General features: G+C 34.6%; 1 protein-coding gene across 43 annotated transcripts in view; it reads left to right on the forward strand.

Moving 5' to 3' along the window:
* The window catches only part of RIMS2 (regulating synaptic membrane exocytosis 2), a 467,197-nt gene that overhangs the window by 196,962 nt on the left and 255,434 nt on the right, over positions 1–14,801 (forward strand). The window contains exon 1 of one of the 43 annotated variants that reach the window (XM_045861543.1): positions 10,399–10,658. The exons of 41 other annotated variants lie outside the window; for them this stretch is intronic. In XM_045861543.1, the coding sequence (XP_045717499.1) occupies positions 10,573–10,658 (86 nt within the window). In that variant the 5' untranslated portion in view covers positions 10,399–10,572. Of the gene's footprint in view, positions 1–10,398; positions 10,659–14,801 lie in introns of those variants that run through there. One more of the 43 variants, XM_045861546.1, reaches the window with a different exon arrangement.

The raw sequence follows: 14,801 nt of genomic DNA on the forward strand, positions 1-14,801 counted from the left end.
TTAGATTTGATGATGGAGTGGTATTGTTTTTGCCTTGTTCCGGAACCATCCCAGAGAATTCTTGTCTGGTGTTGACTTATTGTGAAGTTGTTTACATTGATCAGGGGCATTCCAGAGCCTAATTGTTAACAACTCAGGCAGCCACAAAGCTGACAGCTGTGAGGACAGCCTTTTCTCTCAATCGTTTTAAGTTCCTCCTCTGTCATTTAGCAGTTGTGTAATTTTATGCAATATAAATAACTTTGGACTTACCATTAGGATTACACATCTGAAAAATGGGGATGATGATGATAATACCTTCTTTACGGGATTTTATTTTGAAAGATGAATGAATGGTTACATGTAAAATGCTTAGAACACTACCTGGTACATAGCCAGTGCCCAGTTTAGCTAAATCATCATCATCATCATTATAAACAATAATTCATAATGCTCTTTATCACACATTAATTTATGGCATATGTATTCAGGCACTTACATCCACTACAGAAATACAATCTCCTGAGTCGACAAAGGTGCTCTTGGTGGCTGGTCAGGATGTCTTCCCTTTTGTTCAGTAGTGAGGAAGCACTGCCAGGTTCTTACTGTTCATGTCATTTATGAAATATTGGACAAGAGAACATATACTTTCCTACAAGCCTTTTCCTTTTTCTTTATTCTAAATTGTATTCATTTGATCCTTCAAGAAAAAAAAAGACATAGTCAATTTTTTTTGCTCTTTTTCCTTACCTCCTACATCTACTCTGCCAGAAGTTTCACAGATTTAATCTTCTAAATGTATTTTGCTTCATTTCCTCCCACTGCCATAGGTAAGGACTTCATAATTTCTTACCAGGATCGTTGGAATAATCCAGTTGCTCTTCCTATAGTAGCTCCTATCTCTTGGTTTAGCCAGCAGATTATTGTATGAGTTAACTTGCTAACACAAAACATCTGATGACCTCCCCTTTGTCTACAGGATATAAGTTCAAAATGGTTAGCATGGCACATGAGCGCTTTTTAAATCTTGACCCAACTTTCATTTCTGGCCTCTTCTGCCACTCCCTGAGTTTGATCCTGATTTTCTGCTCTTACTTCATTGTTTCCTATAGTTTATTTTTTGTGCCACTTAAAATTCTTTGTTCAAAGAATTATGATATAAATGATTATAATAAATGAATAATGTAAAAGGGATTTTATGTAACAAAAGTCTAGAAAAATGAAAAAAATGAGAATAGTTTCTTGTGGATACCTCAAAGTATAGATTCAATTATATAATCTAGTGCCATCTAGTGGTAACTATTTTCCATTTTTCTCCATGTGACTGACTCATTGGGGAACTTTAAGTGGCAATTTGACACCATTTTCCTGCCTACTGTCACTCTGACCATTATATCTTTGAAAAATCATACTTAACACTGTTTTTTTAAGCTCTAACATTTTCTGATTTTATAAATACACTTAAACTCCGTCAGAGCATGCAACTCAAACAAAAGAGTGTAAGATGTGGGGGTGGAATGCTATATTCAAAGAATCTCAAAGATTTTCAGATGTTGTTAAATTAAAACTTGAGTTTTATGCTCCTATTTTTAGTTCTTTTGAACAGTAGCATTAATTTTATAGTTATCAATGAGTGAGAAATAATTATTTTTCCTCCTTCACTCTCTTCCTTTATCAAACAGTGACTGAGCTCCTGATAAATGTCAGGCTCTTTGTTAGGTATTCTTTGAATTAATAAACGGAAGTATCCAGAAAAATAGTCATAGCTCTTTGGCTAACCACTGCATTCTTTTTAGGCTGAAGTTTAGCTGAGCAGTTGAGGTATAAGTAATTGTATGCCGGTAAATATTTGATAATCACCTCTCCAAAGAGGGTAGGGAATCTTGATTTGTAGCATTTGCAAATTTTCATGATATAAATACTTCCAACATGGCTCATTTTAAGCTAACAGTATGAGGTCACGGAGCACAGAGTTGGGAGGAGGTAGGTGCTGACAATGGCCTTTCGGCTCCAGTGCACCACTAGATAAGGAATTAGGAACTGTGCTATACTTACTATTCTGCTTCTTTCACTTGAAATCACTCTCCCATTGGCTCATACTTTATTACACAGCCTGCATGTATTTTTTGTTTCTAGACCTTTTTCACCTATGGTAGCCTTTTATTTACTTGTTGTTTTTTTTTCCTGTAGATTCCTTAGAATTCTCACTGGGAACAAGTCTCTCTCTGGCCCTCAGCATTGCATTTAGCTTTTGTAGCAATACATATGTGATTATGTATCTCATAACCACAATGATTAAATAAAGAAGGAGTTTATGTTTTCCTCATGTAAAAACAAATCTGGAGATAGCTCAAGGATGATACTCCTGCTCAGTGAAGTCAACGGAGATGGATCCTGTTTTATTGATTACTGTCCTGCTACCCACAGAGTGTGGCTTTCAAACTCATGGTTGAAAGAGGGCTATTGAGTTATAGGTAGCAGGACCACATTCAGTCAAAAAGGGTGAAGGGCATAGTATGAAAAGTGTATGGCTGTTAGTCTGTCTCTTTTCATTAGGAACAAATAGCTTTTGTAGAAGCTATACCTGGTAAACTTCTATCTAAATCTCATTGGTCTAAATTATGTCACATGGCTACTCCCAGCCACAAGAGAGCCTGGAAAATAAAGTTTTTAGACTAGACACACTGTTGCTCAGAATAAAATTACAATTCTATTTGTAAGAAAGAAAAGAGATTATATATTCAGTGGACAAACAACAGTGTTTGCCACATTCTCTTTTGCCTTTGGTCATGGTTCAGTTTTATGAAATCTATGAAGTTGTAATTTCTTACTTTTGTCTCATCAATTCACCAGAGTGTTTCACCAAAGTGTTATTTTGAACATTAAATCATCAAGTCCTGTGTTCTCTAGAGCTGCTTTAACTTGTAATTCTAGGGGTTTGGTAGGAAAACTTCCTTCTATTACTTCTGTGTTTTCTTCTGTGTGGAGGAAGGTACACTGAAATACTATTCCTGGCTTCCCTGTAGTCCCTGCTCTACTGCACCCTTGGACAGGGAAGTGAGCATAAGTAGCACTTTCTCCCCCCCTCCCCGCACCCCTCTCTCTTGGGAACAGGCAGCCCACAGACAATATACATCCTCTCCTATTCTTGCCTTTTAAACAAAATTATTATATTTTTTCCAATTACCCCCCTCACAAGCACCATATTGTTTTCCATATCCATGAGTTCTTTTTCTTTTCTAATTGATCCCTCCACCCCCGCAACCCTCCTCCCAGAGGTGTCAGCTGGCTCTCTATGAGTCTGTCTCTATTTTGCTTGTTAGTTCAGTTTGTTCATTAGATTCCACATATGAGTGAAATCATATGGTAATTGTTTTGCTCTGACTGGCTTATTTCACTTAGCATAATGTTCTCCAAGGCTATCCATGTTGTTGCAAAGGGTAAATTTCTTTTTTATGGTTAAATAGTATTCCATTGTGTAAATGTCCTGTAATTGTTTTATTCACTCATCTACTGATGGACACTTGGGCTGCTTCCAAATCTTGGCGATAGTAAATAATGCTGCAATGAACATAGGGGTGTATGTGTTCTTTTGAATTAGTATTTCAGGTTTTATCAGATAAATTCCCAGAAGTGGAATCACTGGGTCATAAGGCAGATCCATTTTTAATTTTTTTAAGGTATCTCCACACTGCTTTCCACAGTGGCTGCACCAATCTGCATTCCCATCAACAGTGCATGAAGGTTCCCTTTTTTCCACATCCTGACCAGCACTTGTGTTTTGATTTATTGATGATAGCCATTCTGACAGGTGTGAGGTGATATCTCATGGTGGTTTTAATTTGCATTTCTCTGATGATTAGTGATGTTGAGTATCTTTTCATATGCCTATTGGCCATCTGTATGTTCCTTTTGGAGAAATGTCTATGCAGGCCCAATTTTGTAATTGGGTTGGTTGTTTTCTGGTGTTGAGTTTTAAGAAACTAGACCACCTTCTTATGCCACACACAAGAATAAATTAAAAGTGAATTAAAAACTTAAATGTTAGACCTAAATCCATAACATTCCTAGAAGAAAACATAGGCAGTGAAATTTTGGACGTTGCCAGTAGCAATATTTTTTCTGATTATCTCCTCAGGCAGGGGAAATAAAAGAAAAAATTAATGGAGACTATATCAAACTAAAAAGGTTTTCCATGGCAAAGGAAATCATCAACAAAATAGAAAGACAGCCCACTGAATGGGAAAACATATTCACTGATACATTTGATAATGGGTTAATACCCACTATTTGTAAAGAACTTGCTTTAATTTTTATAGGGACAGGCTGTAAAATAAATAGGCCAGTGTTAGCTGTGCCTGGATGGGAGTGTTTGTATGAGTGTGAGGCTTGGTGTTAGGCAGCCGACTTCCACATAGACAGAGGACAGTTCTCTAGTTTCTCTTTTATCCGCAGTAGAAGTAGTTTTCTGTCGGTCATCTATCTGTTTTGTCTATTTCCAAATTAGCTTAGATGTTGGGGGAATAGTTTAATGTAAATTAGTTTTAAAAAGCAGTTTGTCGCCCTTACTGGTGGGTTGGTCATTGCCCTGCAAATTGAAAGGTCGCTAATTTGATTCCTGGTTGGGGCACAAGCTTGGGTTGTGGGCCAGTCCCTGGTGGAGAGCATGTGAGAGGCATGTGACCAGCATTTCTCTGGCTCATTGATGTTTCTATCCCTCTCTTTCTCCCTCTTTTTCTCTCTAAGCATGAATGGATGGAATCTTTAAAAATAAAATTAAAAAAGCACCTTGTTGCTCTTGCCTGAGACATGTTGAGTATGACTTATTTTTATCATTCTTTAGCTTTTAATGGTATAAGTCATAATTATTATATGAAATTTAATGTTAAACATGCAATTTTATGATTTTTGAGCTCAGAAAAGATTTTGATCTCATTAAATTACTGTGTTTTAGTGTAAAACTGGAAATAACTTGAAGCGAACCATGTGACTACAGAATACATAAGGGTCCCAGAGTGTGTACTTTTCACAAAGAAAAAACCAATTTGTATAGAAAGAGTTCATAGACTTTATGAGAAATGGTGAGAAAGGTACATGTAGACTTTAGAGTCTGCATCACAGATTCTGTTGGCCAAGAAGATTTCAGGTGCAAGCAATAGAAAACCCTAAGAAAATAGTTTTAAAATAAAGGGATTTTATTGGTTTACCTGATTGAAAACTCAGGTACATATCTTGTGTCAGGTGAGGGTTGATCCTGAATTTCATATAATGTGGACCTAGTTTCTTTCTTTCTATTTTTAATTGTCACTAAGTGGATAGTTCTTCCATTTTGGGAAGCCTCCGCCCATTCATGACCCTAAATTGATTTCTAGTAGCTCTGCAAGTCACTTGAATCCTCAGTCATACGACGGGAACTCTGTGTCTCAGCATTGTCAGGCAAATGTCCTTAAGAGTCGCGGTGACTGGATCAGCTTTGGTCCTTGTGGTGGTCACTCGGGGATGACGCTCTGCCAACTGTGCCTCGCCTCTGGGGCGAGGGGAGCCTGTTCCCTCCCAACCTCAGGGATGAGAAGGAAGGAGATGTTCCTTCTCTTCCAGGAAAGAAGGAAAATAGACGGTAGAGAGCCCAACAACAGCTATTCATTATAGTTGTTTCCAGAGTACACGTTTTATTTTCTTTATTCAGAAGACTTTAAGTAACCCCAAAACTTACCTATTTTTAGCATGTTATGTAACACATTTTTAGAGAATAAGCATAAATTAAAGGCTAAGCAAGTAAGTTCACAATGTAGTATTAATTTCTATCTGTTACTTATAAGACTGCTGAAGAAACTTTGCTATAAAAAGTGATTTTAAAACAGCATATTTATTAAGACTCCAGTGTCTTATCTGAGTGTCTTACCATCCTCATGGTCTCAGGCATGCCTCTTCATTGATATCCCTCTTTTAATGTGTGGTGTTTAAAATAGATCATATGTTTTAAATATTATCAAACCACACAAAAACACTCGGTGAAATTTAACAGCCTTCTTTAATAAAGCTTAGCCCCAGCAGTGTCTTCCATCACATTCGCTTTCTATTTATTTGGGCCCTTGCTTCAGCAACCATCCCCTTTTGCGGGGGCAGGTAACAGAGTGTAGGGATCAAGCTGGTAAGAGGCTACGAGAGCTTTATTGCAGAGAATTACTTCAAGGAAAGAACAGAATTATTAAAAAGAGGATATTTTATGGAAGTTTTGCTCTCAGGGGTACAATGCTATTTTCTTCATCTCAGTAAACCTTTCTTAAAATGATCATCATGCTTTAATGTTTTTGTAGTGTAGATACATAGGTTTGAGGCTTTCTGAACCTGGGAATGGAGTGAAAACAATGGTACCCTAAGATATAAGTGTACATGCACCACTTTTGAAGAGTGCCACTTTTGAAGGCTATCTGCCAAAGAACCCGTTTTATAGTATTCTACTGGTCTTAAAGTATTAAGGAATCAAAATATCTGTCCTGAAGAGAATGCACTGTACTCCATGGGGCTGACTGATGCCTGATTGAAGCGCTGCGATATTGGAAGAGGTAGCTAAGGAACCCTGAGATGCCACGCTGGCATGCAGATATTAGGTGTTGTTTTCTCTGCCTGAGAAAGAACATTCTGTTAACTGGAAGATAAATTTGGTTTCTCTAATTGATTTAATGGAGCCAGATAAGAATTGCAGATTAGGTAGGAATAATTTACATCAATTCCTTCAGCTCTGTATCAAGATGTATAACCTGATACGTGTGTATTTATTGGCACATAAACATACAGGAGTTGTATAGAAAAAACTCTTTAACCACAAATACTGGTGTAATGAACATTCCAACACTTAAGTGAAATACATTTTATATGGATTTTGTTTTGTCATGGCAGTTGCTCCAACAGTACTGCCTGGGGTTGCATCATGAATTCTCCTCCAGGAAAAGTCTTGTTTAGTGACTGCTGCCTTCTACCTGTCACGCCCTGAGATAATTTGATTCAGTTGCGTTCTTGCGCAGGCTAGTGACAGGCTAATTGGCAGAGCTGTAGCTCTATTTTTCAAAGATTCTTTCTGTTCTGTTACTAAGAAACAGCTTTTCTTGAACGCCTCAGCTCTCCCTGTCTCAAGCAATGCAATTATCTCTACATCTCTGAAAAACAGCCACTTAAATTCTGAAATCATCACTCTTACAAATTAACAAACTAGCACAAAAAAAGATGCGGTAGTTGGGAGAGTGACAAGGTTGATATTCTCAAGATTCATGTGTTGGAGGCACATTTTTTACTTGTTTACTTAAGAGCAGTATTTTGTGTAATTTGTGAATTTATTTTTCATGGTAAAATACAAATAAGAAAAATAAGTAGTTTGAGTTTTGGCTAATATTCATACATTTATATTGTTGATAGGCTGGGCAAATAAAATTTATTTTTAATATAGTGTAAAAAATCCTGTTTACACAGTTTTATTTGCTTATTCAATAAATATTTATTGAGTACCTACTATGTGCCAAGCATCTGGAAATAAAGAGACCAAAACAGTGATTTCTGCATGAAACAATAAACACAACAAATAAAATATATACCATAATTAAAAGGTGATAAATGATATGAAAAAGACAACAAGGTAAAGCAGGTAGGTTAGGGGGTTGGGGTTGAGAGTGCAGGAATCAAGGACACAGACTGAAATACTGAACACAGTGTTCAGGGTGGGCCTTGAGAGAGTAGAGGTGAGTGAAGGCTTGAAGACGTCTCTGCTGGCAAGAGGAAGGCCAGAGACGAATGGGTGCCAGATCCCAGAGGCCTTGTAAGCAAAATGGGGAGTTACCGAAGGATTCCGAGCGTGTTAATGATATAGTCTGATTTACAGTCTTGGTGCTGTGTTGAGACTCAGCTGCACTAGAAGAAGCAGAGAGACCAATTAGGAAGCATTTGCAGTAATTCACACAAGAAATGATGGGGACTTCACCAGGCCTCTACTAGTGGAGGTGATGAGAGGTATTTGGATTCTGTATATAATCTAAATCCAGCAGAATTTCCTCATGGATTGGATGAGCAGCTGGAGGGAAAGAATTGCTATTAACTGAGATGGAATATGCTGCTTCCACTTAAACCCACTTAATTCTATTTCCTACGTTTTAATAAACTGCGTGATTCTTTTTTTCCCAATGAGGACATAAACACATAAGACTAAAATTGATTGTGTAATGTTTGGCTTGCAGATAAGCAGAACCTCTTTTTTCCCTTTGGTATATACCTCTAAATATGTTTGTTTTCTTTCATGCAAAGAGGTTTCTCTTCTCTGATTACTGTGGTTTTAGCCCCTAACCAAAAATTTTTTAAGTTGTCTCTTTAGAATGAATTGAAAAGGGAGGAAATAATGGGATAGGTGTATTAAACCAATAATTGGAGTTCAATAAAGCAACTGTAATATTAAAAGAACATAAAGGTGGTGGAGAGAATGGAATAAAGTAACTGTTTCTGGGGTTTTCACTGATTGTATAAGGTGGTTGTTGGTTAAACTTATACTTGTTTTCCTTTTGTATTTCTTTTATCTTCTTTATATAATTTTTAATAAATCTTGATCTTTTTTATTGTAGGTTGTGTCTGAGGCCACCGTAGACTCGGGTAGAGCACCTTAAAAGGGAGAAATAAAGTCACTATAGGTTTAAATTATCTTCTAATATAGAATGGTTCCCTAGTCTATTTTTTATGGCCATTTCGGGAGGTATACTAGTGAGGAGGGGGTGGCACAATGGGTTAATGTAGGGAGCACCATTTGCACACTGTTTTCTAAAGATTTGTATATACAAGGTCTTGATCATTTAAATATAAGCTGAAAATATTAGCATGAACACAGTAAAAATTAATTTATCCTGGTTTCTGATCCATAGAATCTTTTTATCTTATACTTCTGAAGAAGTCAGTGGATACTAAAGATATAATTATTCTCATGAAAAATTTTAAAATCCAAAATTGGGTCCTAACAAATGTGAATCCATGAGAGTATTTATTTACCCAGGAAATTCAAAAACAAAAAAGGAGAAGTAAAGAGTTAAAAATGGAGAAAACCGTCCTCAACGGACAGCATGACCCTCACGGGGTAGGGCGGAGGAAGTTGGAGACCTGGTGCACGATCTGCAGAGAGCAGAGGGAAGGCAGTAGTGGTTTTAGAAACACACATGAGAGTCTGGATGGACAGGTAAGAGGAAGCAGAAACAAGGCGAATGGTGAGGAGATGGCTGGCGGCAGCAGAGTGTGCACTGCAGTTGGGAGAACACTGCCAGGAGCACTCACTGAGGTGGGAAGAGTAAATGGAAGGAAAAGTAAAGAAGTAGTTTTGCTGTGATAACATCAGCTCTAATGTTTCTGAAATCTTCTGAATTTATCAGCTTGGAAGAATCAAAATATTCTGTTAATTTTTTTTCAGTTTCTTATGAACTTTGGGGTGTAAGTGGTTGACTTTTATCATTGGTTAACATTCCTATGAAAATGGATTATCTTGAATTTTTGTTGCATTTCTGCTGGAAGAATCTACAAGTCATTAGGAATTTCAGAGGGGAGACAGGCCTTTATTTGTCCCCATGCTCCTCACAATCTCTCCAAGATCTATACTTAATTTAGGATACAATTCTATGTGAATATTGCACAGGTAGTTGAATGGTACTGCCACACATCCCTAGACCCTCATTTAAACTTGAAATTCAGGAGACCAGAAAACACAACAGTACTTTTGTGTCTCTCTTCACTCTTCAAACATTGGCTTTTTTCTGTTTTAAGTTTATTTTTAATCACTTAAATGTAATTTTCTGAAGTGTAATAGTAACATCTAGATAATTGGCTTTTGATAGAAAGGTGTCTGTGGTGTTACCTTCTTTTCTATCTTTAAATTTTTTGAATGACTGAGTAGAGACATGGAGAGGTTAAGTGATAAATTAAAGCAAGCAACTTCTCAGTTCATGGAATACATTTTTAACAACATTTATACAGAAACTGCTATTTTCTGTCCCATAACCCCCTTGGGGGAGCATTCTCTTTCTAGTGAAGGTTAAGAAACTTAAACTTACTAAATAATTGAAAAGAAATTATGGGATAGACCTGTTAGAACCATCATCATCTTTCATTATCACTGTACATTTCATGGTTAAACAGTACAGTAGACTTGTCAGTAACAAACTGTGTTTTGCTATTTTAAAAATGATGTAGTTCATATAGGAGAACATGGCTTACACGTTTCTGAATCTTCCCTTTTTAAGTGTAGTGTCCAGAGAGGCCTCGGATACAGGATGCATGTGGTGTTCAGTGTTGTGAGGCACTAATCAGCTAAGTACCGTAATCCTCCTTTCAGGGTACATTCTTACTTGACCTGGAGCTATATACAGCCACATAGTAATAGCATTCAGGAAGAACCTTTTCCCTAGCAGGACCATTCCTAGAGGATTTTATGACTCCATCCGTGAATGAATGTTGTTTTATAGGTAACTTTTTAGTAATTGACTTTTGAAATAAAATGATTGTAAACAAGCAGAGATATTCAAATCATCTGATTAAGGATGGCTCCTATGATTTTGCTAAAGCTAGAGGGATTAAATGAAAGCGCTGCCTGGCACTGTGTTAATGTATTTTTGTCAACATGATGCTTCGTGCTTGACAGATGTGCATTGGATGAGCAAAAGGTAAAACTATAATAATGTGTTAAATATTGTGATATGTGCTAAGAGATAAACTATTTTATGGTTTTTAATGAATATAAATAGTTAGACTTGTTAAAGGCTTTTTGTAAGAATTATAGGAACGGAACCTATATATTTCATGTTTTACATGAAACTTCTGTTAAATCCTTGATTTAATATCCTAACAGTTTCAAATTTCACAATTTGATTGCAATATTATGTTTAAATTGTGTGGTTAACACATCTAATTGAATTAATGAGGTATAATTTTAGTGCATTTAGCAATATCCATGTATTATAAAGCTTTAAAAAAGATGGTCTTTTTTCAGATTATTGATTCTTAAATGTTATTTATATTCTTTGATTTATAAAATGACAATTCTTTAATAATATCTATAATAAAGATTATGAGTAGAGATTTTCATTATCCATAGTGCTTAACTATAATATAAAATTTGAATTTACAGAAATTTGTAATTTCAAATTCTTTGCTTTACTTTCACTCTCATGATTTTTAAAAAATTACATAGGTCTTAAGAATTAAAAATATATAAACATTAAAACTTAAGTTTCCATCTGATCATTTGCTCTCCTTATAAATGTTTTTAAATGTTTACTGGATTATATTTTTAGTAACTTGATTAATCTATAATATATGGTCATTATTGATGTATACAAATGGTATAATAACAGAAACTACATTCAATGGTAGAGTTGTAAATATTAAAATAGAAACTATGGTAAACCATGATCAATTAATATACAGTTTGTAAATTGAGACTGCCTTTGGGAAATTGGAAAAGTGACTGTAACTGGGAAAGAATCTTTTTATTTGGAGTTTCCTCATCAGTCAGTGTAATTTTGGGGCATGAAATTTCAAAGAGACTAATTGGTAGTTTCTTGCTCAAACTATTATGCCCAATCAAGTGTGTGAATACATGGCTGGAATATTTAGAAATAGATTGGTTAATTCACATTACAAAAAAATTATAAGCAAATAACAGAAATGCTACTGATTAAAGTAGAAATAGGATATTTCTATATGTGATATGTGATGGATATTTCTATATGTGATATTTCTATATGAGATTTTCTATAAACTCATTCCAATTAGGATGACTATAACAGAGTAAAAGAGAAATAATTCTAACAATCTAGGTTTCAGTAAAGAGGTGAACAGATACTAGGTTAATATAAAGTGAGTATAGGATACAGTGACATTGTATCATCAGTAAGAAGCAGGAATTGATAAAATGTTTAGGAGCAAAAATTAAAGCACTATATAATGTGACAAATACATTTTATTCTAAAAAAAAGTTGCATTTTTGGATTCTGCCTCTTAATTTCTCAGGGCCTTTGAAGAATTAAGTGAAATATAACATCATAGATGAATTGCTTCATTTCTCTGACTGATAGTTTATGGGTTAAATACTGTAAATGCTTCTTGATTGTTTAGAGAAGTATACAAATTATCATTATATTATTTTACCTATGAAATGTTTTCCAACTGACAATAATAATAAATGCTAACGTTTGTTTATAAGGCCAAGGGTGAAGATAGAGATTAGAGATATTATACTTGAATTTTCATCAGTTCCTGAAAAATATAATGTCTAAGAAATATAGCAGTTTTACTTCAAAGGAGAGTATAAATGCAATAATTCACATCATATTATTTAAAAATTGTTTTGACAGGGTATTTTAATATTGTGGAGTAACTAATATTAGATTCTTCATTGTTTGGTAAGAACATTCTTATAATAAAATCTTGCCTTACTTCTAGCATACCTTTGATATAGGGTAAGGTACCGTAAAGCATATTTTTAAAAACCTAATTCCATGTTAAGTAACAGTGACAATAGCTATCCCAATTTCAGAAATCATGACCATTGTTCTGTTTTCACTTAAATCCAGTACAAATCAGTGTCTATGGTATAATTCACATGCTTCAGGCACATTTCATAATCTCTAGAACAACGTGATTGCTGGATTTAATATTGAGTTCAATTTATTGAAGACATGATTTTTAAAAAGTACCTATATGGCTTGCTAAAGACTAATTATTAATGTGCTTTTTACTGGAACTGAATTCTATAAGTAAATATTCTTATTTATTAATAAAATAGAATCGATTGCTTGTATTATAAAGGCTCATTATATTCACTTTATACCCTACTTACTTTAAAAAATTAATGTGTTAATTCCTCAAGGAATGAAGTTTTCTTTTTACATTTTTTATTTTACTTCTGTCCTGTAATACCCAATGTGATATTACACATATTACTAGAAATCCCTAATTTTCAAAGAGGTGTTATTCTAAATGTTTAGTTGTAAAGTGATAGATACTCAAAATATATTTTGCCAAATAAGTCATTTTATAAACCAGAGTTGGTTTTTGCAGACCAACAACAAAAGCCAAATTAACATATAAGAGAGCTAAATTACAGTACTAATAAAAGTAGTGGCTTCCTTTAAGTTGAGGTGCTGTTACTGCTAGGGGTGCAATAGGAGAAAGAACTGGACTATTTTAGCCATCAGGGGTTTCAGTATAGAAAAAAGAGCAAGCCATGAAAAGTAGAGATAATTTAAAGGAGAATTAATTAATTAATTCTTTAATTTAACAGATGTTTTATAGAGCACCTGCTATGTTCCACCCCCTGAGATACGGGTTGCCCGTCCTCATGAAACCTAACATTTTGAAGGTAGAAATGGATAAGATTACCTAGAGAAGTGCAGTGAGGAAGAAGGTCACCATTATATGGAATTGCCTTCAAAGTAGCCAGTATTCTCCTTAACATTTTCGGAAAACTTCTACTTGACTTTTTTGTATGGTCTTGCTTTCTCACATTTTACAGATTAATTTGTATAAACAATCTTATGGCATGTTAAGTTATTTTGATAATATGATTAAACTGTATTCATTTTCATTTAATATGTGTGTTTCACTTTTGACTTTCAACTGAGATCATGTATAATGGGGAATTGGAATTTACCCCATTTGGGAGCATGAAACATTTTGAAATGGAGGAGTATGAGAAAAAGCTTTAGTGGGCTGCTTTTAGGTGGGTGCTAGAGATCAACTACCTTGGAAAATCCTTGATGTAGTAAAACAACATTTAAGAGTTCAGTTGATTTGTATTTTATAGATAGCCTTGAATAAAAGTTTTTTAAAAATAATAGCAACTTAGTAAGAAACCCAAAATATTTCCAGTGAAGTTGTATATTTTTTTAATAAATGGGCTTTATTCAGTATAACTACATATTCAAGTCTTAATTCAAATGTGTCTTTTCAGAAAGACCTTCTATATGCTAAGTCACTGTTTGGAATTTTCACTGTTTCAAATTTTTAATAGTATTTATCACTATATGAGAGTACCTTAATTTATTTGTTTATATGCTTACTGTCTGTCTCCCCATTAGAAGGACAGCTTCTTGAGAGCACAGACAGACCTTCTATGCCTTTTCCCTGCTGTGCTCCCAACAACTAGAATCATACCTGGCACATAGTAAGCCCTAAATAAATATTGGTTGAGTGAATGATACATAGTACAACTATAAAGGTATATTCGACACAGTCTTTCTGGTTCAAAAATTTAAAGTCTAGTAAACAGTACAGAATACTAATTAGGTAATTGTGAGTAGAATGATTAGTATGTTGAGGAAATACAGAGGCACAGAAGTGAGCTGATCTGTTGGTCCATGGTGATGAGGTAATACTGCTTTCATTCAACAAATCACATTTTATTTCCATTTGTATGTCTCCAAAATTCATATATAGCAACATAATTTCATATTCAGCCCCCCAATGAACCTTACACACAATAGAATTCATTTAATTAAACAATTTCTAAGTAAGATTTTAAAATTAATTTCCTTATGTATCAAATCAATCTGAGAAACAGAGTGAAAAGTAAAAATAGAATTTTACTCTTGCAACAGAATCAATTTCTTGATATTAAATAAGGCTTATGAATAACTTGTATTTTTAGAGGGAAATGTTATTAATTTAGATTTGAAAATATGGTAATATATTTTTTAAACAAAATATATATATATAGAATTCAAATATATTTGAATTCTAAATATAAAGTCTGCATCTAATGGAGGCTACATGATCAGTTTGAGAAGGAACTGATTCTTTAGAGT

The sequence above is a fragment of the Phyllostomus hastatus genome, unplaced genomic scaffold, assembly GCF_019186645.2.
Source record: "Phyllostomus hastatus isolate PE091 unplaced genomic scaffold, TTU_PhHast_1.1 phas_scaffold_21, whole genome shotgun sequence".
Lineage (NCBI taxonomy): Eukaryota > Metazoa > Chordata > Mammalia > Chiroptera > Phyllostomidae > Phyllostomus > Phyllostomus hastatus.